Genomic DNA, 26,274 nt, shown 5'->3' with positions numbered 1-26,274 from the left:
ACTTTACTGTGCATTACTAACCTAAGCTAATTCCCTACAGTCAGGTCAGGCTAGAAGCCCCCCACCAAAAAAATTTAAAAAAAAATGTTGCAGGTTTAGAGGAAATATTGACGCTGCTGACAATATTTTAACCAAGTGTGATTAAAATGTTGCCCTCTTTTTTCCTCAATTAATCCTAATTCTTAAAATACATCCATGATTTAATCCCACTGTGCACAAACTTGTGAGGACATTTGTACAGGCCTAATACATGAATGGTTTCTACCCGTCGTACAGGTAGCACAGTTATCATTATATGTGATGTGAAGACTTTGTTACAGTATGAGGCTCCCTGTGGGTATTTTAGTCAATTGTGTTAACACGCTCTGCTGTGCTGGGCTCCGGATTAGTTTTTAATTACATTCAACAGAGCAGTGTCACCAGCCCAACAATATCGCTTGCAACAACCTTTTCCTCAGGGATAAGAAGGTCAAGAGTATGTGAGTAGTGTAAGATTTACAGGTAGATTAAACCTGTGTAAATTAAACAGCCGACGCCATACTGAGTCACCATCACCCAAACACTTCGGACTTTAGAATGATGTGCTTGCTGCATGGCTTGCTGTCTGTCACACCGTTCTAGATCGACTCGTCATCTGTGGTTTTTGTGTTGATTAATGTGAATTGTATTTGTATGAAAATTGCAGGTGTCTTGTGAGCAGAACATTTGAGAAGATAAATGTACAAAACGCCAAAATAGTGTAAATTTCTACCACCTGGTCCAACAAAAATGGTCAACATTTCACACGTCTGAGTGTACTTTTTCTCCTGAATAGATTTCAAGTGTGTTTTCTGTAGTCAGCACACTCGTCAATCATTGATTTATTCTCTTTGCAGTCTCATACCATGGCATGATCCAGGTCAGCTAATAAGAGTAGTGCACAGAGGTTGAAATCCAGCACACAATCACTCAAATACACACATCTGGAGTTCAATTGACTCAGCATTTCTGCAGTTTTCACAGTTTTTTTAAAATGGTATTAAACTTAGTTTGGGGCTGTAATAGCAGCAGAGCTCAGATAAGCAAAGAAATTAAAATTGGATTCAGTAGATTTTCAGTCAGTGTGGGATCGAGAAATAGATTGAGCGCTCCCACATTCCCAATGTCTAAGGATATAAAATAATTGAGTATGAGAAAGCAGAATAGATTATCACTTAGTTAAAAGAACTCTATCATCACTTTCAGCCTTTTTGCCTTTGCATGCAGTGATGGTAAAAACTACAGCTGGGCCCAAAAGGCAGAATCCAGGTCCAGACAGGAGCCAAAGCGTTTCAACCTTCCTTCACCTCCACATATTAAGTGCTTGCATCTCTAATGAGGCAGAGTCCCTGAACGTGGCTCAGTGAGAGGCAAAGCACTGCCATCTGTCAGTCTCGCAGTCTGAGTTTATTCCAGTATCTTGTGGTAAGGGAAGAGGGGCAGGCCTTCAGTGAAAGCAGGGATGTCCATTATGGCCACGGCACCCGCCATCTTGGGTGAGGCAGAAAGGAAGGTGAGCTTAGACACCTCGCCATAGGTAGAGCCACTTATATCCTCCGCTTTGCCCTCTTCTCCTTCTCGTTTCTTACCACCACCCTCCTCCTCATCATTCTCTTCAGGACCAAATCCCACCACCTTTAAGAGACAGGGATACATTTAAAAAAGAAGAAAAAAAAAACCCTTCTCTTTCTCTGTCAAACATGCACTCGTACAAACATAAGGGCCTGCTTACATGCACGCTGAGTTTGCGGCTGTTCGGTCCTCGATGTTCTTTGAACCAGGAGACCAGCTCAGCCCTGGTCATCTGCTTCAGAGCCTCGATCTAAACACACAAAAGCACAGATGGTAAGAATACTGGGAGGGCTGACTGACATGTGCCCTTCAGTTCTTTTAGATGATTGGTTTGGTTTAATTGATCATTTAGTGGATGGTTCAATCCCACTACTTTTATCAAACCAGTTTGCAGCAGCAGGCAGCAGCTTTCAGCTAAAAAAAAAAAAAATCAGATAAACCCACTGTGCAGCAGCAAATGGTAGAGAGACAATTTCTAGCTGGTGGAGAAAATCGATCACCTAGCAGATAAAGAGCCAGATATTTCTGGAGTTGGTGGAGACAAACCACAGTTAGAGGGAGAGTAAATATTGGATTTATATTCATAAGGTGGGACGGCAACACCGCTTTGTGTCTACTGCATGTGTGTAAATTAGCAGTTGTTAACTACCACATTGCCAGTAAATATTGAAAACATGACAATGTATTAATGTTGTGGATGCGTTCTTTTGCCCCCTAGTGGAAAAAATGTAATTAATGGCGAGTTAGCATACTTAATCTGGCAATATTAGGAGTACAATTTGGCATAAAATGTTGTCAGGAAGGTGGTATGTACAACCAATTTTTACAGCACTTGGAACTGTGATTCAGGTTTGTTTTGTGCGTTGATATGATATAGTCTTGCATTGCCAAACTTCTCTCCACAGCGCTGTGTCAGCACTGGAGTGTGGTCTGGCTACACCGCTTATCTATTCTGGGATAGAGGAAAAAACATCCTGGCTTGTTAGTATTTCTTTAAATCAATCACAACCATCCTGGACAGCGCTAAGCCCAGAATGTGGCAACTGGGACCTTACAGAACAGATGGCGGACATAGCGGAATGGGGAGGGACATCTCGCCAGGCGCGTAAAAGACACCAGAGTACAAAAGGATATGACAGAGGTTGGGGCAAGTTGTAAAGAGCAAGGCAGATATGACCAACTACTAATGGATTCAGTTGCCAGAGAATGCAGTTTGTGTTCACTTAAATGTGTTAGGGGTCAGTGGTAAAGATTAAGGTTAGGATTGGAAGTAATTAAATGATTTAAGAGTTAATACATGATCCCCAAAAGCATTTAAATTGATTTGTCAGAAGATGTGTGTGTGTTGTCCTCACCTCTCTGTTGAGCCTGTCAAATACAAACTGCTGAGTAAGCACCTCGGCCCAGTTCCGATCCACCTCCTCCCCGAGGTGCGTGTCCTCACACTCCTTCAGCTTCACTAAAGCAGTCACCTGTAAAACACACACACACACACACACACACACACACACACACACACACACACACACACACACACACACAAAAACACACACACACACACACACACACCACACACACACACACACACACACACACACACACACACACACACACACACACACACACACACACACAAAGTTGAAGTGCAACAGCAGATCTGACTGTGCAGCTGGGTCTTACATGGTTAGGAAATCTGTTAGTTATCCACCAAAGTAACTTGAAAAGAAACTGTTGACATTTGCAAAACTTTTTGTTTTGTTTGCTGTAACTTTTCTGCTTCTGTATAACAATGCAGGAAACTCACAGATACACAAAGTAATACACACACAGACCTGAGTATTAAAGGCCTCTTTAGTCAGTGAATTGAGCATCTCCCCAAATGAAGCCAAAAACTCTTCAATCTTTAACTCCACCAGCTCGGTACTGTGAGAAAAAAGGTCATGAGAGGTAAGACATATATTTCAGGCTATAGGGTGTATTTGATTCCTTTAGTCATTTATCAGTTCCACCCGCTTCTCTCTTTCCAGGGCCGAATAGATAAATTGTAGCTTGGGTTTGGGTGAACAGTAAGATAAATTATACCTTGGTTTTGGGGAAAGCGGTTAAGATAAATCGTATCTCGTTTTTGAGCGAATGAAAAGGTTATGATTGTGCTGCAGACTAACTTAAACTTTGTAGCTTGTGTTTCCACGGTGACAGAGAAACCCAGAACGCCTGAGGTGTTTCTGCAGGTGGGGTAGACATGGTATCTGCAGAGGGGGACATGAAAAAGCACAGCTAGGATGAGAGATGTTGACAAGCACATAAACAGAGACGGATCAAAATAACTTGATGAGAAAGTGCGTTACGTGTCCCACTTGTCTTGGCTTTCTCTACTTTTCACACTATAATAATAAGTCTGGAAAGCAGGAAATTGGAAATTTAAATGTAGTAACTAACAGAAGAGAAAATTTTAACTGCAGATAAATGTAAAAGTACAAGCTTAAACACTGATTAATTTTTTATTTTGCCTAAAAGTCATACATTTCCTTTTCTTTTTTTTTTTTTTAAAGCAAACATTTAATTGAAAACACAACTACACTCACCCAAGAGTCTCTTTGGTCCGGAGGAAATCAAAGCAGGGTTCCTCCATGTGCATCTGAAAGACAACAACAGCTACAAATCAGTCAAGCATGGAGGAATGACACAATGAATGGGCAAAAAAAGAAATAAACGCACCACCAACAGTTCCATCAGTGTGTGTTCCCTCAAGAGCTTGAGGCCAGACTAGATAAAAAAAAAAAAGAGAGAAAGAAAATAGTGCATAAAATTAGCAGCGCTATCTTGGAATATGTTTAAGTCAAAATGTGAAAGATATGAACGATTTGACACCACAGATGTGCTTGTACCTGGTAGTAAACGGTGACCTCAGAGTTGGCGTCTCCCTTATTGAGTGATTTGACCTTACAGATGTGGTGCTTCAGAGGGAGCTCCACCACTCTGAAAATCACCGGCACCTCTGCTGGCAGCTTGGAAAACTGCAACTTTCTGCCAGACAAAACGGGAGGAAGGGAGGATGAAGGAAAGGTGACAGAGAGGACAACATAGGTAAGGAGGTGAGAAGAAGAGGAATAAAGAAAAATGGAAGAATGGAAAAAGCACAAGTGAGAAGAGAAGGTGAAAGGGGAATCATGGAGTGAACAAGTGGAGCGAATGCAAATTACTGTGTATGGCGGAAAACAAATCCATTTGATTGTATAGTATTGGTGTTCTCATTAGGGAGTGCATTCAGTGTAATAGCTGACTTACTCTGTGACATACTGCAGGAACTGCTCTGACTCCTGTGGAGAACAGACAATAAAAGGATAATGAACGGGTAGAGATAAGAGAGTGAGGAGAGGAAATCAGCAAAACATGAGATAAATGTCAAGTACACTCAGAATCAATTGATGTAAGTGCAGGCATGAACATTACCTGATTCATTAGCTAATCAGCTAATTCTATTGTTAATCAATGTACTTGTCTGCCATCTACTCACAGCACTGTTGAAGTTGCCTTGCACCAGTCCCTCTGCGTACAGCTCGGCCTTTAAACTGCGGCTGAAGTTCATCAGCTCATTGCTGGTCAGACCGGCTGTCAGAGCCTGATACTTCTCCACCATGGACCAGCGAGAGTGCTCCAAGATCAGCAAACGCACATCCCTGAGAGAGAGAGAGAGAGAGAGAGAGAGAGAGAGAGAGAGAGAGAGAGAGAGAGAGAGAGAGAGAGAGAGAGAGAGAGAGAGGAGTTGTTTTTCCATTCACGGCCGTCACACATTTCCACCACTAGAAGGCATCATAGACTTGAAGGTAAACCAAAAAGTAAGCTGGAAATGTCTGGAGACAGAAAGTAAACAACTCACTTGCCGAGTTTCTCAGGTTTAATGAGGATGTTGAAGTAGGTTTTCTTAAGCTGCTCTGCGAACATGCTGAAGACATCAGGGGAGGCAGAGAAATCAGCCAGGTGGTCAATGATCAGGTGGAACAGCAGCTGAAGAGAGATATGTACAGAAAGACCAAGATTATGATTAACATGGATGAAAACAACACAAGCACATCTGTGTGGGCATGCTGACCGTGTTTAAAAGCGGTTTAAAAATTAAGTAGCAACAGCAGTTGTGTATAAATAATTTTTTTAAAAGGAATAGTCCGACATTTTTGGAAATACACTTATTTGTTTTCTTGCCAAGATTTAAAAAGAGAAGATTGATCAGAAATGAGAGTGGTATCAATCTTCTAATATAACTCTCAGCAAGAAAGTCAATAAGTGTATTTCTAAAAATGTGGAACCATTTCTTTAACGGTTTATTGATCACTATAAAGCCAATAATAAGACCAAGTATTTGGTGGCAAGATGTGACAAATATCAGGGTATCCTCCACCCAAAATGCTTGTCTTTTCTTATTAAGGGCAAATTATGATTGTCTATGTCTATTACGCTGACCTATAAAGCTTAAATTAATGATTCATTACCATTGATAAAGATGTAATTTACCACTTACAGACTAAAGGTAAATAATGCTTTATTAGAAAGTGGTATCAAATATTCATTATAGTCTAAAATAAGTTATATACATGTAGCCAACAATTTACAATTTACTATGGGCTATGGAGCATTTGACAAAATAATGATTCATCTTAAAGTATATGGAGTTATCTAGTGCACAATAAAGATATGTACTACTGTGAAATAGTATATTTATTGCATAATGTACAACTGAGCCGTACACTATTCCCGGGTTTTATGCATGTAATCGTGTCTATATCGGTTTGTGTGTGCGCTTTCTCCAGATGCATTGACTCACAGGCAGCTTGTGGTTGAATCCTTTAACCTTTATGACCAGGCCGTGTTCACCGGCCACCAGTTTATACTCCAGCTGGGCCACCTCAGCCTCGTAGGCCGGCTCGGCAAGGTTGTGGCATAGGATGTTGACCAGCAGGTCAAACAAGACCACACTGGACGGGAGGAAGGACAGGGGTAAAGATGGGGAGAGAGAGAGAGAGAGAGAGAGAGAGAGAGAGAGAGAGAGAGAGAGAATAAGGAGGAAGGAGAAGGGTGAAAAGACAAGAAAGGATGAAAACAAAATACAGCACAGGAGGGAAAGGTAGAGGAAAGTAGGTGAGAAGGATGAGATGCAGGGGAAAGAGGGGGGATGAAGGGAAAGAATCGAGACAGGCAACAAAAGAGTGAGGAGTAGTGATGGAGGAAGGAAAGGGAAAGGATAATAGAAGAAAAAGAAGCAGGGAAGGAGGATTGAAGTGATGAAAATGACAAGGGAATGTAATTGTAGGAACACAGACACACAGAGAGAGAGAGAGAGAGAGAGAGAGAGAGAGAGAGAGAGATAACAGGGGATGTCAGAAAAAAAGAGATGTTAATTAGTGTGACAGCAACGAACCAAACACTATTTTCACGAGGCCATATTTGAGCCTGAACTTACTTCTTAGCAGATTGCTGGATTACAGGAGAGATTAGGTGGAATCTGATATAGGCTGCAGCAGGAAAAAGGACAAACGAGTGTCAACACCTTTTTATGACGGAAAGAGTCTTGGTGGAAACATCTTGCATGCTAAATGAGGCACACAGTACAGGCACACACACGCTCACACATACACATTTCACCTTTAGGGATTTTGAATTTGTTGTCCTTCTTGTACCACAGGCAGCCCCTGTCGCTTTCGGCTATCCGGACAGGAAACTCTGTGTCTGGGCAGTCAGACGGCTTCAGGGTGAAGTCAGTGGCTGAACAAATGCACATAAACAATAAGACATCATAATTCTCCTTGGTGCAATCTCATAAATAATGTGCGAGTTTCAACAAATCAATATGTCCAGTCTGAGATAAACATACAGCGATTGTCAAAACTGTAAAACATGTCCATTCCCCGTCCCCCCCAATAAATGATTCAGTTACCCTTGGGCCAATAAGTTAAGACGTATTATTTCTCCACATTTTATCAGAATTGTCAATATGTTGCTGTGGCCTTCCAAAATGTATAAACAGAGCACAATGCCAAAATGCATAATCCCTCAAAGGTTTGGTCAAAATTAGACCAGAGGTGCCTGTTTAAATTAAAATCTTGACCATTAAAATGCAAAGTGTTTCTCCGGACGGGACTTAAATTACAGGAGGACCAGCGAGGTCACAGTGACAGAATACATTGACCAAAATGCAAAGTTCCTCCAAGTTTGGTCAATATCTGTGATTACTGCATTTGTTGGATTGATGAATGGAGAGCAAAAGTACAAACTGAAAGAACAAGTCTTCAAAAGTCTTGTTCATGATCATCTTATTGGCCATTTTCCAGATACTTGCAGCTGTTTTGGGCTACAACAACCCACCATATTGCCTGTAGTTCACAAAGTTTATTCAATCTCGGAACCCACCAGCTATCGGTCTGCTGACGATTTTGCCTCTGAGGGCAAAGGTCAATATTTCGGGATTTCCAGTATCCAGTGTGGGCAGCCGATCTCCGGGCCAAGACTAACAACTTCGACACGAGAATGGAGTTGGAGTTGAGAGACGACGTCTCTATAAACATATATCGGCATGAATGCGGATGAATAAATAAAAAAGCCAATACAAATCTAAATCACTGTCAGACAACAGCCAATGGGTTCCGAGATTGCATTTCGGCCAATACGTTCCGCCTCTTTTGCTCTCGACGCAGACGGTTTCCCTGCATGCAACCAAAGCCCACTCAAACGTGATTGGTCAATACCACTCAGACTACAAACGGAAACAAGAACGCTTCCGATACCAAAATCCTGTCCCGTTTCTTACAGATTCTGCATTCATATGCGGATATCGGTTTACAAAGATTACCCACCAATGAACTTGTTTTCAGCAGGAAGGGTGAGCTCACTGTTGAGCTCCAGGTTTCCTGTCCACCGCTCCATCCATTCCTGCTGGGTGTCTATGTGAAGGGAAAACATCTATTAGCAAACAAGAAAGACATTGGCAGTTTAGATTCATTGGAATTGAGTAATCTAAAGAGGTTATTCCAACTAAAATGTAATATTTGTTTTTGTAAAAGAAACAAATATTTAAATGCTGTTCCAACACTATTGCTCACCATCTAAAAGACAGAGATAAATGCTGGCATTTCTGCATTTTATCAGCCTGAATATCACCACACAAGGGGGAAAAGACAATGTATCCACTGAATGCCTACATTGTGGGAGGGAGCTGTTACAGAAACAAACACAGAAACACACCCTCCACGCTGTATTGTGTGCCAAACCACTTCTCCCTGAGGGGACACTGGCCTTCATGTTCAGGTGACAACAGCATCAGGTTGGCTTTCTCAGGGGTGAGGAGGGACAAAGCTCCATTGATCACCTACACAGACACAGACACACAGACACAGACACAGACACAGACACAGACACACACACACACACACACACACACACACACACACACACACACACACACACACACACACACACACACACACACACACACACACACACACACACACACACACGTCAACTTTTCAGCAAAGAAAGGAAAGTTGGTTTTTCCCTTTGTTTTAAATGACTTGTTTATGTGAAAACTATTTAGCTGTCAATCACAATATGAAGCAGAGCACTGAATTATACTGTTATTACAGAAAAATATGCAAAGCCACAATTAGACGAACGTATCATGCAAAATAATACCCGCCAAACGAAAACAACACCAACAACTACATATTTCTGGCCTATTAATGTATTAGCTATAAAATCATTAACATAACAGACATAAAAATCACTATATTTTTCCAAGTTTAAGTGACCTGCTTCATTAACATCTTCATCTACACAAAGGAAATATAGGATTTTAGAATAAAACCCTGAACTGGTTTCCTCCCCGAACTACTGAACTACTTACTTCTGGGTCAAACTCAAACATCAGCTGATCTCCTGTCAGGAAGTCTTCTTTAGGGAACAGCTGCATGTTTTCACAAATGTCCTCGGCGTACTCTATAGGGTCAATCTGACAAAGAGGAAATCATTCTCATTGGTACAAAAAAACAACAACACATCATCGCATCAAATACAGCAGCATATGAATATTTGGATTCTTACCTGCTCCTGATAGTGAAACTCGTTGGCTTCAATCTTCTGAATCTCTTCATATATTCTGAATGCATGAACAGACATATTACTTTTATGCATCCCAGTGAGAAGCTCACGTCACAACATCAATCTTCCTTAACACAGACTAAGTGAGGAACATAACAAAAACAAAAATAATAAAGCTATAAATGTATAAATGAGCAAGCAAACAAGCAAACACACCCAGCACATAAACCTGTCCGATATAATGCGATATTAACTACACTACAATGTACTAACAAGCTAGGATATCAAAGTTCTGTTCTGTACAAGTACATCTCTGTTGTGTTGTTTTGTGAGACTGTGTGAGAATGTGTGAGACTGAGACTGTGTGAGAATGTGTGAGACTTACTGTGTGAGAATGTGTGAGACTGTGTGAGAATGTGTGAGACTGTGTGAGACTGTGTGAGAATGTGTGAGACTGTGTGAGACTTACTGTGTGAGAATGTGTGAGACTTACTGTGTGAGAATGTGTGAGACTGTGTGAGACTTACTGTGTGAGAATGTGTGAGACTTACTGTGTGAGAATGTGTGAGACTGTGTGAGACTTACTGTGTGAGAATGTGTGAGACTTACTGTGTGAGAATGTGTGAGACTTACTGTGTGAGACTTACGGTGTGAGAATGTGTGAGACTGAGACTGTGTGAGAATGTGTGAGAATTTGTGTGTGAGTCACAGTGCCTTTGCTGTGGTCCGAGTGTCTGCAGCATCTTCAGGTACTGGAACACCAGGTGAGTCACCTGTGAAAGACCACAGACACACAGAAATTAGATGTCAGAAGTCCTTCAGCTTTAACAAATCATCACCACGTTCATTTTGTTGGTACAATTACGGTAAAATTCCTCTTTTTTGCCATTGATGACTGAGGTTAAGTGAAACGTGCTGTTAAGTTTGAAAAAGCAGAACAAGGCTGCCAATTTTGACATGATTATTACATTAGTCATTAGAACAAGCTAGTCTTCATTTGAATACTAAATAAAAAAGTAATTTTTTTTCCACCTTTATTCCCTGTTTGGAGATTAAAAAAAATGTAAATGTACCAATTATTAACTTTGAACAACAGTCAATAATCTGTTTGTCTGAGGAGAGAATACAGTTACAAAAGCATCTCATAATGGTTATGGATGAAATGGGTGCATGTCACAGACTAAATACAACTGTAATTGTAAAGACACGTGAGTGGTATCAATCTTCTAATCCGACTATTAGGAAGAAAGAAAGAGAATCCAAACTACTCCTTTAAGGTGCTTCAGAAAAATTATTCAGAAAACTAGCACACTCTGACCCAGACGACTCCGGGTTCATCTTCTCTGAATGAAGAGTGGGCGATGAAGAGCTCTTGATCCCAGTACACAGCATCCTCAAGGCTGTTGCAGCATTTATACAGCAGTTATCAAGTTGTTTTTGCCCGACCTCCTCTTTTCAGGTTTGAGTCGTCGCAGTGTTTCCATGTATCCAGAGGACGAAAGGATAATAAAGAGAACAAGAGTGAGATTTTCTTTACCTCGTAGAATTTGTGGAAACCTTCATCAGTGAGAGTGATGGAGATGGAGAAGATAGAGTAGGTGGTGTTTTGGTCAAAACCAGTTTCACTGTTCCCTCCGAACAAAGCCAGGGCCCAGCACCTACAGACGCACAACAATTTATTAACACTAAGTATCGACAGATACTGTTTTTTCAAGGCCGATACCGATACCCATTATTAGTAGTTAATGAAACCGATAACAGATATTTGAGCGAAAATGAAAATCTTTAAGTCAAAATTAAGATTTTGGAATGTTACAAACTCCAAGCAATTATTTAATGAATTAGAAACTTTCAACATAATACACAGATATTCAGACAGTGTTGTGGGCGGGACATTAAGTCAGACTGAAACCGAAGCAGAGGGTCAGACACAGAGCTGTAGCAGAGCCAAAGTAGCGCACTCTTTAATTAACTAACGTTATCGGTTATCGAGCAAATAAAAACGCTGATACGGATAATCTGCAAACAGCCAAAAAACGGCCCAATAATCGGCCAGGGCCGATAATCGCTCTATCCCTACTTAACACTGATTTTAAAAGAGGACTGCTGCTAAAGATTCACTCCCTGCCATAAGCTGGAAAGCAAATGCACGTGCAAGTGTTGAAATATGTGCAGGGCAGTAAGTAGAAAATATGTCACTTCATTGCAGACAATTTAACGCTTTTTTAACATTATCATTCTGTTACGTAATTGCCCGGCAGCTTTTGGTTAATTAAAAAAAAGGAAAAACAACTAGCAGAGTTTTGAAACTTTTTTAGAGCTGGGTAATTTGTCATATCATGTCTGCTTTTATCTACATGAAGACATGTTCTAGTATGATGATCCACTTAACAGCAAAGGTTGGTTTGAAAAGTCTGCAGTGCATTACCAAACAAGTAGACATGATTTTGACTGGGATGGATCACACCAAGCATGTTTAATATCTCAGAAGTTTGTCATACTGCACTGAAATGAACCCAAACTAGTGGTGGGAAAAATACATTAAACATTGTGTATGGTTCCGTATTTTAAATGGCCTGCAGTGGTGAAGAGTAGCAGCTTTTTATTCTACAACCTGCAAAAACTCTGGTATGGTTCCTTAAACTTCAAGGCATCTGATCAGTAGTGTTCCAAACAGCGTGTGTGATGATGGACATATAGACAGATCATTCCCCAATTTCTCTGCAGGGGATAATAATGGCCCAATTTTAAACCACACTCTCGGTCCTCAACGTTATGATTGTCTGAACTTAATAAAAACAACCACTCTACTGCCTCAGCAGTTTGGCTCGACTGGGAATAGAGACCGAGTACACTCACATTTCACTGTTGTCATTTATCAACAATTGAACACCGCACAAAGAGTAAAAAGGAATATTCTATAAAACGCTCCAAGTGGTGCTGATGGTAAAGGGACTATTGGATGGGCTATTGGTGTTGTGGGACTACAGAGGGTTTGTCACATCACTTTGCCACTTAGCAACAAGAGGCTGAAAAGCTCTTGTACAACCACATCCAGGGAGGAGAACGTATGAATCACATTGTCAAGTGGGCTGGTAAAGTGCATGGTTTTAAGATTGGGCTCGAACACTCAGGCCTCGCTCAGAGCTTAAAAAAGCTCACGTATAGTCAGCAAATTGAAGACCTTTTAATTGGATTTTGGAGTGCCCTTGAATCAGGGAAGAAAAACACACAGAGGCAATAACACTCACTTCTTCCTAAGCACTGAGAGAATGCTTCCTGTGCCTTCATGGCCAATCAGCCAAGAAATGTAGTGGAGAGGCTTCACTCTGAAAAGAGGAGGGAAGAACATGAAAAGGAGAAACAAAAAACATTGATGCAATTCCTCTACAATCAGGGCAAATCATGGTATATTTGGGCTGGTCTAATTCTATGTATGAGCACCACTCTGGAGAAAGGAGACAGGGTCATGGAAAAAAAGAGAGAAACAAACACTTTTGATGCAATTTATTCAAGTCAGGTCACGGTCTGTTGTTGGTTGTCTAATTCTGCATTGATGTGCCCTGTACTGCATATATACTGTATGTAGCTCACCTGTAGTATTTCTCCTGAGGGGGGAGGGCCCAGGTGATATTCAAAGCATGAACTTTCCTAACAGGGACGACTGCAAACACACAGACACACAATTAGAGAAACTCTATGATAGGAAGAGAACTCAACATCTGCTTATTAAGGCTGACTTTTATTTCCTCAACCTTCTTGGCTCGTGATCCATTAAAACAAAGCTGCTATGAGACCATACAACATTTCATTAGCTTGCATATCCTCACGTGAGCCAAACAATTTTTTTTCCAACTCCGATTGCTGTATTTGAAAGCTTTTCACAGGCCTGAAGAGGTAAAACATTTTGTGCTGCTTTATTATCCTTTTAACCATCTCCTGAAGCCTCAGATTTATTTAGAGGTTGGGAACTACTGCTCTACAGAACCAGAGTACACCAGAGGTGATCAGTATTTAGATATTGAGTACCTCTGTAGAGCTTGTTAAAGGCTGGTGTGTCAAAGGGATCCAGCATGTCAGAGAAATCGGGTTTGGACAGAGCACTGTAGACACAAAAACAGCATTATGGGAAGCAACGAGTGATCATTCTGTATCATTTACCATCAATTAAACAACACTCACTAAACATCACTACAATAATTTCTTATATTTTTTAAGAAACCAATAGAGAAAACATGTGTTCTAGTGTAATTGCACTGACTTTTTTTAAATAAGAGATAAGACGTTTAAAATACCTATGTTTAATTATCACTTACATGTCACAAAAGTAGCACCTTGTTTCTGCCAGGCATAACTCCAAAAATGATGATGATGAAATATTAATTTAGTTTATTTAAAAGAAGTAAAGGCTTGAGAATACTTTATAAGCTCATAGATGAGAGACATTTCATCAACCCATACAGGAGCATGCAATCCTTTAATTGAAATGAAACCATTAAAAACTGGAGGTTATGCGGTTTCACATCACAGTAATATGCAGGTCCATTCTCTAAAAAAAACTGTTGCAGCAAACAGAAGTGGAGATCTGTAAGAAAAACACTTATTCAGTGCGACTTTAGGGAGAAATGATCCCTTTCAGGTGTATGAAAAAAGCTGAGGTGATGTAAGGTAAAAAAGAGTTGAGAAAGAAGCGGGGGAAGACTTGACATTTACATTTGAGCAAAGTCTCAAAGGATATTCAGACTCAATCTATATCACACCAGGCCCTCATCACAGTGACTGAGAGCCTCTTCTCCAACACTCACTTGTTAGGCACCTTGCTGAAGATCTCTCTCACCCACTTCTCCAGAGTGTCCAGCTTCTCTAAACGGCAGACCGAGTGAAGGAGGATAAATTAGTTTCTTTCAATACTTCTGGCTGAAAACTCATAATTCTGGGTTTGGGAGCATTCAATACAACGAGTGTTGACTACATTTTGGCCATAAAGGCCCCAATCCTAAAAAGGCTTTTGTTTAATTTGTTTTATTATTATATATTACAGCTATAATCACATGTATACTTAAGGTCAGTGGTGGAATGTAACTAAGTACATTTACTCAAGAACTGTACTTAAGTAAAAATATTATGTACTTGTACTTTCCTTGAGTCTATTCTTTTCATTCCACTTTCTACTTCTACCCTACTACATTGCAGACAGAAATATTGTAATTTTTACTCCACTACATTAATCTGACAACTTTAGTTACTTTACAAATTAAGATTTTTGCACACAAAACACATGTAGTTATTATAAATTAAACACACACACACACACACACACACACACACACACACACACACACACACACACACACACACACACACACACACACACACACACACACACACACACACACACACACACACACACTTTGGATACTACGCATTCTTTCTGCAATAACCATTCAATGCATTACATTTTGTAATTCAACATATTTATATTCGATAATTCTATATAGAAGTTTCACTGTAATTGGCAGAATCCCTTTAATCCTGTGTGGGATTAAAATTGCACACACAAGGGATTCAAAAAGACACATGCATGCTTTTCTCATTGATAAAAGCCTCCCTGTTTACTGAGCACTCTTCTAAAGTCGGGGTATGGATATTTACAGTATAAATAGTTAGAATCTGTCTCATGTTACATCACATTTTGAACATCTCTCTGTGCAAGCATTCTTCGCTTGAGGAAAAACACTCCCGCCCTGCACCAGCATGAGATCAGATCGTGATGGAATGCTCACAGCATGATGGAAAAAGGCCAATTATTGGCTTTATTCTTTAATAAAACAATGCGACGCAATGAATCTTTTCAGCCCAGTTTTTTGGGCTGTGCTGTAAATGGATACAGAAGTTGCTCTTCTTCAGCATTTCTGACACAGAAGCTGCTCAAGGAGTTTGTCTGCCTACAGAAATAGATACTTGTATCATTGGGATGGAACAACCAGGACTGAAACCTTAAAAATAATAACTCAAAAAGCTGCTATAAGTACTATTTCTAGTGACCGCAACTTTACGGTTTTGGTTCACTCTCACGGTTCTTTTCAGGATCGTTTCTAGCCGTGGCTGCGTCAGAGAAAAAGCTCTCATGAACCCACTGTGCACTACCTGCCCAGCACCAAACGGCAGACAAAGTTAGTGCCTAGTTGGGGAATATAGTGGAACATTTAGCAGCTAAAGAGCCAGATATTTGCCTCAGTTGTTGGTGTAGACCAAAATAAAGTTCAAAGTATTGGACTTACAGTACATTCATTAGGTGTACACAAAAAAAACAACAACAACAACAACAACAACAAATGGTGCATATCCAATAGTAGTCTAAATCAGTGGTTCTCAACCTGGGGGTCAGGACCCCCAAGGGGGTACCAAGATAATTTCATACAGAAAGGAGTCTAAAGGCGGTCAGGGGGAAGAGAAAAAGTCACAAACATCAAAAATCCACAGAGCCTGGAGCACATTGAAAAACGTCTACAGTAGAGCTGGATGATATGGAGAAAATCAAATACCCCGATATTTTGGACCAAATACCTCAATGTCAATATTGTGGCAATATTGTAGGGTTGACAATTGGTGCTTTCACAAAAAATGCACACAATAATTAAGTGGGTAAAGGCAAATAATAGAACAGCTAGAACAGTCTGGTGTGTTCAGAAAATGACATCACTCTACTGTAATGCAGCCTTTAAAACCAGGAAAAGACAACACTTGTCATATCAGGATATTACGATATCCACAATTTAAGATGATATCTAGCCTCTTATATCGATATATTGCCCAGCCCTAGTCTACAGTATGTGCTAGCTGCTAAAACTAAACTGTCATTAAACCAGTTTGCAGCTCTCTTTCTCTCGTTGAGGGGGGTTAAGGGGGCCGCGAACACCAACCTCATTTTTCTGGGGGTCGCGAATCGCTAACTTTATACAGTGAGATAGAGAGAGAGAGAGAGAGAGAGAGAGAGAGAGAGAGATATATATATATATATATATATATATATATATATATATATATATATATATATATATATATATGTGTGTGTGTGTGTGTGTGTGTGTGTGTGTGTGTGTGTGTGTGTGTGTGTGTGTGTGTGTGTGTGTGTTTACAGCCTGATGCACTGCCCGAAGGTAACCTAAATTAATTAATGCCATTTTAAAAGTGATGTTTCCTTTAAAACTTTAGTAGTTCAAATCTCATGTTAGGAGACACATTTCACCTTTATCAGGTTTCAATATTTCCTTATTAGTAGTTAAATGCTGTTACTTTTTTCAAGTCTAATCACCATGACACTTCACAGTAGTTTTCTAGGTGAGGACAGTTTTTAAATATTACTGGACGATTCAACAGGAATACAGAAGCCAAACAGTTCAGCTGTTTAACGAGAATGATTTTTCTCAGCACAAATGTCAACACTAGTCATTATTTTGCTTGCATGCAGTAGTTAATTAGCCGTGTGATATTTTCTGTGAAACCCTGAAAACACGTGTTAGATGTTCTAGATCTGACTTTGTTTTGAGAAATATTGCAATTTGAGTTGCTTCAGGAATGATTAACCAGTCGACTGGACACAGATCAAATCTTACTAGAGCTGCAACTAATGGATGTTTAAATTGTCCATTGATGTACTTTTTCAATTAATTCATTTTTCACAATTACATTTCTGTCAATCTACTAACAAGGCTCGTTCTTGATGTATAGTAATAGGAATGGATTTTCCTAACCTTTTGACTGCACAGCCAGTGTCATGTAGTGGGCAGAGTAGTGTTTCTTCCAGAAGGCACGCAGCCGCTTATAGACATTGATCTTCTTCTTCTTTGGCTCGTGCTTCAGCGTCTCGGCATTCCCTGGTGTTGTCATAAGTAAGCAATCAACTCAGCAGAACTATAAAAACACTGTCAAAAAATGGTTTACAAATGCAGGGATTCAGCAAGAAAGGAAACTTGGCATCGGTCTCAGTACTCCTGTTTGTTATTGCTGAACATACCCCAAGGAGGCCCTGTGTGTATTATGTGTCCCAGCGGTTGTGTTTACCAACTCACCCCAGCAGAACTTGCCCATAGGGTGTCCAGGTTTGGCCAAACTGCCAAATAGCATCTCCTTCCTGTGGGAGTCCGACGGCTTAGCCAGCTGGTACTCTGACAGACAGAAGGAGAGACGATGGTGATTAATGGTGTGCACAAGAGCTGTGTGAAGAGAACTCAGCAATGCGGCGGATGAAAAGTTATACTGTAAGTAGTAAGACAGCTGAAATGTAACTTCTCAGCAAGGAGGAGTAATGCGCAGAGGCACCAAGACTCACCGCTGTCAACGGCCTCCACCTCTCTATCAATGGCGTCTCGGATCATCAGGGGGCAGATGAAAAACTGAGCCCACCTAAGAGGGTGACGGGACAGAGAGGCTATAATCAGGGGCCACATTCCGGCCAGAGACAAAGAACAAAGGTCAGACAGAGACAATCGGATGCAGACTGATACGCACCACAGATAACAGCACGATGGCGGGCGGCTGATTGAGCCTGTAATGTTTGTCCCACTCTGTTAGTTCATGTTACACCATAGTCTGTGACTCATCAGATCCTGAGACATAAGTTTGAAACTAATTCTTACATCGAGATGTTTGTCTATTGACACCCCATAACTGCCAGGTGTAAGTGTTGCATACTGTAGCTAACTGAACCAACTGACAAAGCTAATACCCGTTTAGCTTGAAGAGTGAAAGAGCTGATATGGAAAAGGGTTAGGGTTTGTGTTGTTTGTGTTTTTTTTTGCATGTACAACAATATCAGGAAGAGTCTTGCCACAAAGCTTCAAAAGAGCTATCATCTTCTAGTTGGTATGTAATAACAGTTTTAACATGTCTCAAGTGGTTTTTTTTAAGTTTACTTTCTCCTTTTCTTATAACTGTTTGTCTGAGAATCATCGGACGGTTCTCAAGAAGTCCACTTCTTAAGATTTCTCCCAAAAAACAAAACAAAAAAAAACAAAACTCTGATCCTCCCTCACCTGTCAAGAGCCTCTTTGAAGCTTTTTCTCTGGACGTCAAACTGGAAGATGGTCCTCTCGCAGTCGGTGGAGGCGTTGTCGCTCCCGCCATGCTTCTTGAGGAAAGCATCAAAGCCATTTTCTGAGGGGTACTTCTCGCTGCCCATGAACACCACTGGGCACACAATGAAAAAATAGAAGAGTTGTAAATCAAAAAAGAAAGGAAAAAAAAATAAAATAAAAAGAACACAACCACAGCTACTTGGTGATTTGCCTTGCATTTGTGTTGTTTTTATTTACCGCATGTGGAAAGCTGGCCAAACAGATTGTGTGGCATTGTATTTTTCTGCCTAGGCCACAACAGCACTGGATAGAGTTTTTGATGACAGTCAAAATGAATGAACAATGCTTTTCTAACAGACCATTATAAACATTGTTCAACAATCACATTGGTAGAGGAGAAAATCTTTCCACTGACAGTAGCATCAGTAGACTGGAATGCAATTCAGAAGATATGTTGCCTTTCAAGAAGAAAGAGCAACTCTTGCTTTTTTGGACTAGAATAAAAACTTAATGCAACAATTTCCTTAACCATTCGGTGTTGCTTGATGGTGAGTATGGTGGACAAAGTAAAAGTAGCCAAAAACAGGTTAAGGAAAACAGTGTACCCCCCTCCCTCCCCACACCCACACATATTTCTTTAGTAAGTCTCCGTGTTTAAACTGTGGCAAATCAAAAAAAATTTGAGCACATTAAACTCTTTTTACATCTGACTCTGCCTGGCTGTTGTGGTTTTTTCTAAGACTTTTTCGGCCTTTATGAAACTCCAATAAGATACAGCAAAAAGTGCTTGATAGAGGAAAAGTTGTCTTGGAAGATCCAAGCCATCAACCTGGCCCGTGGTGTCGGACTCTTTAGAACACAATGTAAGAGTACTGTATGTAAGGGGGAGTTAACCCTTGACCAAGCAAAGATGAGAGTTTCCTTTTCCAAGAAATGACTTGACCCTCTCTGGTCGATTACTCACTGTGTTCCAGAAAGTGAGCGAGGCCGGGGAGGTCACTGGGGTCGCTGAAGCTGCCCACTCCAACACACAGTGCTGCTGCAGACTGACGCACACACACACGCACGCACACACACGCACACGCGCACACACACACACACACTTTTGAGTCTGGCTATATACTGTACTTAAATCTGGTGATACTAAAGCCTGATATAGCTTACTGTTTTGTGCCATAACCCTTGATTAAAAACTATTAAAAGAACATGGATGAACCAAACCATTGCACTGGGTGATATGTTCCTTCTTAACCATGAACAGGGGGACTGTAGTTTATTTTGAGTCATTCCCACATACACTGTCCTGCTGCTGTAAGTTATCACACCAAATCTGCGGCTGAAAATAATCCATACAAAAACTTTTTAGATACATTCATTAAAAAACTAATCTAAAGTGCCCATTATTTTTAGAGAACTGTTAACCTTATTGTATTCAACAATTTAACTATTACGATGAACGATTTACGTCTTCTGTAGGGACAATTGAGAATAGAGCTGAGGGCTGCAGACAGGGCAGGGAGCTGAGAAAGTATTTAGAGAAAAAACTAACAAATTAATTGTTTTGTTCTTTTCATGGTCTTTGTTGACAATGAGAAAATGTATTCTTTAAGTACAGTAGCTCAAGCCCTGTATGCATGGAAGCTTTAGGCACAGGTGTGCTAACAGTATTCAATAGTGCTGTACATAGTTTAAAGTTTGCGATGGCAATGATTTCAACGCAAATTTATTTGGTTTCAAAATGAGTTGAAGTGATTTCTTTTTGTCCTCCTAGACATGTAACATATGAAAAGAAAAAAAAAGAAAAAAATCACTCTCGCAGTGGTACCTGTTTCTCTGCATTTCCTTTCTTCTTTTTCCCCTTGTCATCATCTTCATCATCACTGCCCATCTCATCGTCATCATCTTCCTCCTCCTCGGACTCGTCCTCCATTTCATTTTCAGAATCATCGTCCTCCTCTTCCTCCTCCTCCTCTTCGCCTTCATCTTCATCATCTGAGTCCTCGTCTTCGGAAGCTGCTGGACCGCTGTAGTCTGAGATGAGCAGAGCTCGCAGCCCGTTGTCCAGCACAATATATCTGGAGGGAGTAAGGTCAAACGTGAAACAGCACAGAGAGCTTTGAGGAAAAGGTGCTGTTTCAGTTAATTTTACATCATCCATTGTTTTCTTAGCTATTTTGAACAGGCTGTAAGATCAAATGTCTCTTTGCAGACTGCATCTCATACCCTTTTGAGACCTTCTTTTATGCTTTTTCACAGCAAATTTCGCTGTGTATGCCCCTCAGAGGCCTGAGGCACTGGCGTGTGCTGATAGCATGAAATCATCCCATCAAACTACAATAATACTGTACTGATCCAGCTGGAAGAGAGGCGCGATATCATTTTTGGATCTGGGTTAGTGGATCTGGGTCATTTTCTCATCAATTTCACAGTTATGAATACGAGAAAATAGTATCCTCACATGTAGAATAGAATATCTGTATTGTCATTGTAACAGATACAACGAAATTAAGTGCAGTCCTTGTCAGTGCCAAACATCTATGAGGTAATATATACCATAATAAATAATAAATACATAGTAAAAAAAGCGGCATTTTGTGTGCATCATTGCACACAAAATCTAATTAATAACAGGGACTGAGAACAAATTACAAAATAGAAGAGATAAGTCATGTAACAGGGCCACAGTACAATGCATTATTGAAATACTCAGGAGAATGGCCACATGTAGTATGAAAGCTGTCATGTGGATTTCACTTAATTTACCTGTACTGTTTGGGGTCACTGGGGGACTTGATGATCTCGCTGTCTCCAACATTGTCCCCCCCTCCTTCTCCTCCTCCTCTTGTGTCCCCTGCAGCGTGGCACTCCTCCCGGGACACTGGGTCTGCACCTTCTGCTGAGCCTCCACCTTGGACCGAGCTTGAAGAGTCAAACGCTGGGGCGTTTCTGGATTTGTTTGTCTGCGGCATCTTCGGCAGAGATGATGAGACTTTGGCACTGCGGGCTGACAGCAAGGCGCGACCATAAACAACAGGACAGGTCGCTGTCACCGGCAATTTACTCCTCAGCACGGCGACACACCGTGTCAGTCTGAACAGAGCTATGATGAATACCCTCCCTGACGGTTGAGTATCGCAAAATGAAAGCTCACAAACCAATGGGACCGAAACAACACACATTAACAAATGCCCGGCTCTGTGGAATAGGCCTATAGGTTGGAACCTGAACTGACTGCGCGTGTACACACGTACACACGTACACGTACACACGTACACGTACACACACACACACACACACACACACACACACACACACACACACACACACACACACACACACACACACACACACAATACAGCTATTCACACAGGCTGTCTAGTGGCTTCGCCCTATTCAGCTAGGTGTCAGCTAAAATACGAGCCAGCCAGACCAACCCAACCTTAACCAACCTTTCATATAGCCTAGGCCTACACAGCAAGACTGAACACAGACAACCGAACAACCACAATAAAAACTGCCAATTAAGAAGTTGCCTATCCTTTACATACAGAGAAAGATAAACATAAATTTGTAGCCTACTACAGGCTAACCAAATAACTTCATTTCAACAAATTACAAATATTCTTTAGAATAAGCTTTGACGGTTATAAAGCTTATAGTTTGTTTCAAGGAAAAGCCGAACCGAAACTTTAACACGTAGAATGTAGCCGGTGCGACAACAATTTGTATCCATACCTTCCTCCCTGTTGACAGCAGAAGGGCCTCTGCATACATGAATACGAGTGTCCCTCCAACAAGAAGCGCTCTGATTTGCTGAGAAGATTCGGTGCTTCACTATGCCGCCCTCTGGTTGGTTCTAAGACCAAAGAGGCGTGGTTTGAGCGCTAACACGTGCGCACCGTGCAGTGGTTACAATTTGTAATAGCTGCAGGAAAAGGGACAGCGGCAGTGACAGTAGCCACCTGGATGGAAGCAGCAGCTGTTAGCCATCTGTTTATGATTATGACTGTTAGATTGAGAATGTTTAACCGATCATTTGTCATAGCCTGTAAATGTCATTTTGTCATCTCCTTAGCCAAGGCAGCCGGTCAGAAGTGAATTGGATGTGAATCGTCTTGTCAGCTAGCCACATGACGGCCACTGTACTCCCTGAAAGTTCTACCCCCCACATCTCCTAATGCACCTGTACAAGGCTCCAAGCAGGGATGATTGGTTTAGGTGCCGCTAGGTGGCAGGCATAGGCCACGAGGGATGTTGGGCACATTTAACACCTGATTTTTTAAATGGTCTGAGATTTAGATGTTTCCCAGGGTCCTATTAAAGGGCTATCCATCAGGGTTTTTTTCCACAGGATTTCAAGGGCTTTCCATTTAATTAATGTCCTTAATATAGGCTATGTATAAGTGGTCCACTGAGACATCAAAATAAGGTAGGTGTAAAAAAAAACAATTGAGTAAAAGCAGAGCAAACAGTGGATAAACCTGGGGTGAGTAAACAAAATGAAGAATTTATAGTAAGGGTTTGCTGAATTAGACCATCTCTTAGTAGGCTACTGTACCTCAAACATGCTCACATTCAAATGGTGAAACAAAATCTTATCATGAATAAGCCACATTGACATTTGTCCAAAGCTCTTCTTCAGTCTCCCCTCTGCAGCATGTTGGCATTTCACCCCTCCACTGTGCCAATATGTCCTCCCCCTCACTCACCAACTTGCTCTCTCTCTGTGTCTCTCTGTCTGAGGCCAATCTGATTTGCCCCTGGGCTTCTGTCGGCAGAAAGAGGTGATAAACACCGCAACCATGACAACCGGCGAGCCAGGCACACGCCTGAGTTCCTGTATCCTAATGGCTTTACTTGGCATCCTCTCCTCCTTTAATTCATCAAGTCCAGTCTTCACCTGAGCCGATGATAAGACACTCAGGACAGATGAAGGCAGCGTGCTTCCACTACAGTCTGAGCTTTCTCATCCTCATCTTTCAACATAAGCTGATGGTAGATCTATCAACATGTGAGAGGAAACACTGTTAACACTAAAACTTCCACATTGCTTTAAATAGAACTTTATTAGTCATATACATTTTTCCTCAGTCTGATTAAAATTAACAGAAATGTTAGCTTATTCATTCCTCTGGCTTGCTCTAAAGCATTCAGACATAAAATTAAAGTACTGAGCTGATAATCACAAATATAACCCATTGATCACTTATGGAGCCCTTGTGAGAACACACTGGCTGCATCTCTTGGCCCTTATTTGATAGCTCCTCGACTCCTCGGTCCTCGGCTGAACCGCAAGTTGTTCTGTCCCTCCTCGGTGAAGGCCGTCTCAAAGCTCTTATTTCTGCCCCGAGGAGCGAGCATCGAGGAGGGATCATCGAGGAGCTATAGGCGAGGATACACGAGAGCAGCCTTCCTGGAAGCCGTGCAGCTGAAGGAGTTGCTAACTCCACCCATACAGCTGACAAATTCATGTGACACTTAGAGGAAAGGTCGTCTCATCCCTCTAAAACACACTTGCTCGTTGCCTCTCTCCTCGCGTGACTTCCTCACGTCTCTCCCGTTCCTCCTCAGTGGGAGGGACTCAGACGCGAGGAAGGGAGGCAAGTGGAGGACTCGAGGAGGCAATTTAAGCAACATGAGATGCAGCGTATGAATGGTGTTTCCAAAAGGAAAGTTCTTGCACCAGGCGTACCTTAGCAGCCCTGGTGTAAGTACAGAGCCATTGCTTGGATGAAATTGCAAGGCTACGGTAATAGCAAAGATAAGCAGCCTATTAGAACTGTGTGAAAGTGCCTTTACATGCCTCACCATGTGAAAACTTTCAGAGCAGAATGGCAGGCCTGTGTTACTGATCGATTGGACAGGCCCCTGCAAACTTTGAACCTCCCCTTTAATGCCAACACACATGGCCTTTTCATGGTAAGGTGCATTGCATTAGCGTGGCTGGGATGTGAGCCGTCACAATTCCACATTTTTTCCACTTTTGTGTCCCTCTCTATGACGGAACCCAAATGGAAGTCCAGATTGGGCACCTCGGGCCTCCCCAGAAAAATGTGTCTTTGTCAAAACGCAATGTCGAACGCAGCCAGCTGAATCATTGTAGGTATTATGAATTTGTCCCCCTCTGTCAGCTTCCTGGAGAGACATAGGAGGCGCAGCAGCAAGTCTTTACCTTAAGATTCCAAGGGGGCAAGGTTCCCACAGCAACTGATTTGAATACTAATTAAAACAGGAGATTTGATTAATTAGTTCAACAATGTGTGTGCATGTGTATGTGTGTGTGAGTGCGTTACATGGCTCTCTGTATGTGTGTGTAGGAGTCGGCATGTTCTTGTGAGTCACGGTGTATCTTGTGTGTAGTTATGCTAAATGGGGAGGGGGTGTTAGGTGCCTAGTGTGTGTGTTTATGTGTGTGCTCATGAGCCTGTGGGTAATCCTGTGAATCACTACTGTGTTTCTAGTATGTGTGCTCGTATGTGTGTGTGTGTGTGTGTGTGTGTGTGTGTGTGTGTGTTTCATGTCTCCCGAGAGGCTTGTCCTTGCCTGCAGTACTACTGTGTGAATCAGAGGTGAGTCCTCTAGAGTTGCCCTCTGCTTTCATCTAGAGCTAATGACAGAACCACCTGCACTCCTGGCTATCCCCCTCTCCTCCCCCATATGTAGCCCCTCTATCTGTTGGCCTCTCTCCCCTTTCCTCTCCCCCTCTCCCTTCACCACACATCTTAGCCAGCCCTCACAAACCCCCAAATTCCCACTGCTCATTGTCTTCCTTTCACTCTCTCCCACAACTGGCCTCTTATTTTTTCTTCTCATCCTTCCCTCCCTCTCTTCCGGGCTCTCCTCCACTTGCTTTCTACTCTTTCCCACAGAGTGCAGGATGCCCTTGCCTGCCTCTCTGATTGCCTCATCCCACTGAGTAACTATAGACTGGGGCAGTGTGGGCCACAAAGAAACCAAAACACATGTTAAGGGGTAGTGCAACAGTATGTGAACAACGTGTAGCTTTAAGCAGATTTTCTGACCCATGGATTGGCAGAGTAGAGGAATAAACCACGTTCTTACGCTTGTCAGTGTGTCTGCTTGTCCTCAAGTCTTGAGTGTGTGTGCAATGGTGCATGCAAGTCGGTCCTGATGGATGTCTTGGAAACAAAAGCATAATTGCAGAGAGCTGCAAAAATGGCATGACCACTTCCTGCAATATGCCCACAGTGGAAGAGAAGAAGGAGTGAGCAGGGGGAGGAAAACAAAAGGGAAGAAATCAAAGTGAGAATGGTGTGTAAACCAGTCTGAATTGACAAGAGCCCACAGGAGAATCAAAGTAAGAAAGTAAAGAGGGATGAGAGGGAGAGAGAAGGGAGGGGGGAAAGGAAGAAAGGGGAGTGAAATAGAAGGAATTTAAGTATGATCTGTCAGAAATAATTCAGATGAGAGAAAGAAAAAGGCTTTGGAGAAGGAGAAAGCGGAGGAGGAAGAAAGGAGAAGTGGCTGAAGTGAAACAGCATGAATCCCCATCCATTTC

At 41.6% G+C, this 26,274-nt stretch overlaps 1 protein-coding gene across 3 annotated transcripts; it reads right to left on the bottom strand.

Moving 5' to 3' along the window:
• Window positions 1–182: 182 nt before the first annotated feature.
• Window positions 183–22,598, bottom strand: LOC120549365 (nardilysin-like). 3 transcript variants are annotated; one of them, XM_039786240.1, is made up of 32 exons: window positions 22,491–22,598; window positions 21,519–21,759; window positions 20,581–20,830; window positions 19,720–19,801; window positions 18,714–18,867; window positions 18,011–18,084; window positions 17,751–17,846; window positions 17,433–17,555; window positions 14,484–14,541; window positions 13,708–13,781; window positions 13,273–13,342; window positions 12,930–13,007; window positions 11,216–11,336; window positions 10,393–10,451; window positions 9,682–9,736; window positions 9,485–9,589; window positions 8,827–8,950; window positions 8,439–8,525; window positions 7,231–7,350; window positions 7,049–7,100; window positions 6,413–6,563; window positions 5,471–5,598; window positions 5,108–5,270; window positions 4,879–4,910; window positions 4,479–4,617; window positions 4,309–4,356; window positions 4,176–4,228; window positions 3,756–3,839; window positions 3,423–3,513; window positions 2,946–3,062; window positions 1,751–1,840; window positions 183–1,653 (listed from the first exon to the last, which is right to left on the bottom strand). In XM_039786240.1, the coding sequence occupies exons 2-32, from the start codon at window positions 21,722–21,724 to the stop codon at window positions 1,426–1,428; spliced, it is 3,312 nt and encodes a 1,103-aa protein (XP_039642174.1). In that variant the 5' UTR covers window positions 21,725–21,759; window positions 22,491–22,598; the 3' UTR covers window positions 183–1,425. The 3 variants fall into 3 exon arrangements, with proteins under 3 accessions (XP_039642174.1, XP_039642175.1, XP_039642173.1); XM_039786241.1 differs by having other exon boundaries at window positions 21,519–21,761; window positions 22,456–22,544; XM_039786239.1 differs by lacking the exon at window positions 22,491–22,598 and having other exon boundaries at window positions 21,519–22,470.
• Between the last annotated feature and the right edge of the window lie 3,676 nt (window positions 22,599–26,274).

Source organism: Perca fluviatilis, chromosome 20 (genome assembly GCF_010015445.1).
Source record: "Perca fluviatilis chromosome 20, GENO_Pfluv_1.0, whole genome shotgun sequence".
NCBI lineage: Eukaryota > Metazoa > Chordata > Actinopteri > Perciformes > Percidae > Perca > Perca fluviatilis.
The sequence above is the reverse complement of the archived record's forward strand: the minus strand, read 5'-3'. Positions and strand labels throughout refer to the sequence as shown.

Bases quoted from the DNA above. Each gene is read 5' to 3' on its own strand.
- LOC120549365 (XM_039786239.1), bottom strand. From the start codon at position 21,934: ATGTGTGTTGTTTCGGTCCCATTGGTTTGTGAGCTTTCATTTTGCGAT. The intron at 17,847-18,010 runs GTGAGTCTTGGT...TCTGTCTGTCAG, and splicing joins GGTGGAGGCCGTTGACAGCG to AGTACCAGCTGGCTAAGCCG. The intron at 11,337-12,929 runs GTGAGTGTTATT...GTGCGTCTGTAG, and splicing joins CTCTCAGTGCTTAGGAAGAA to GTGCTGGGCCCTGGCTTTGT.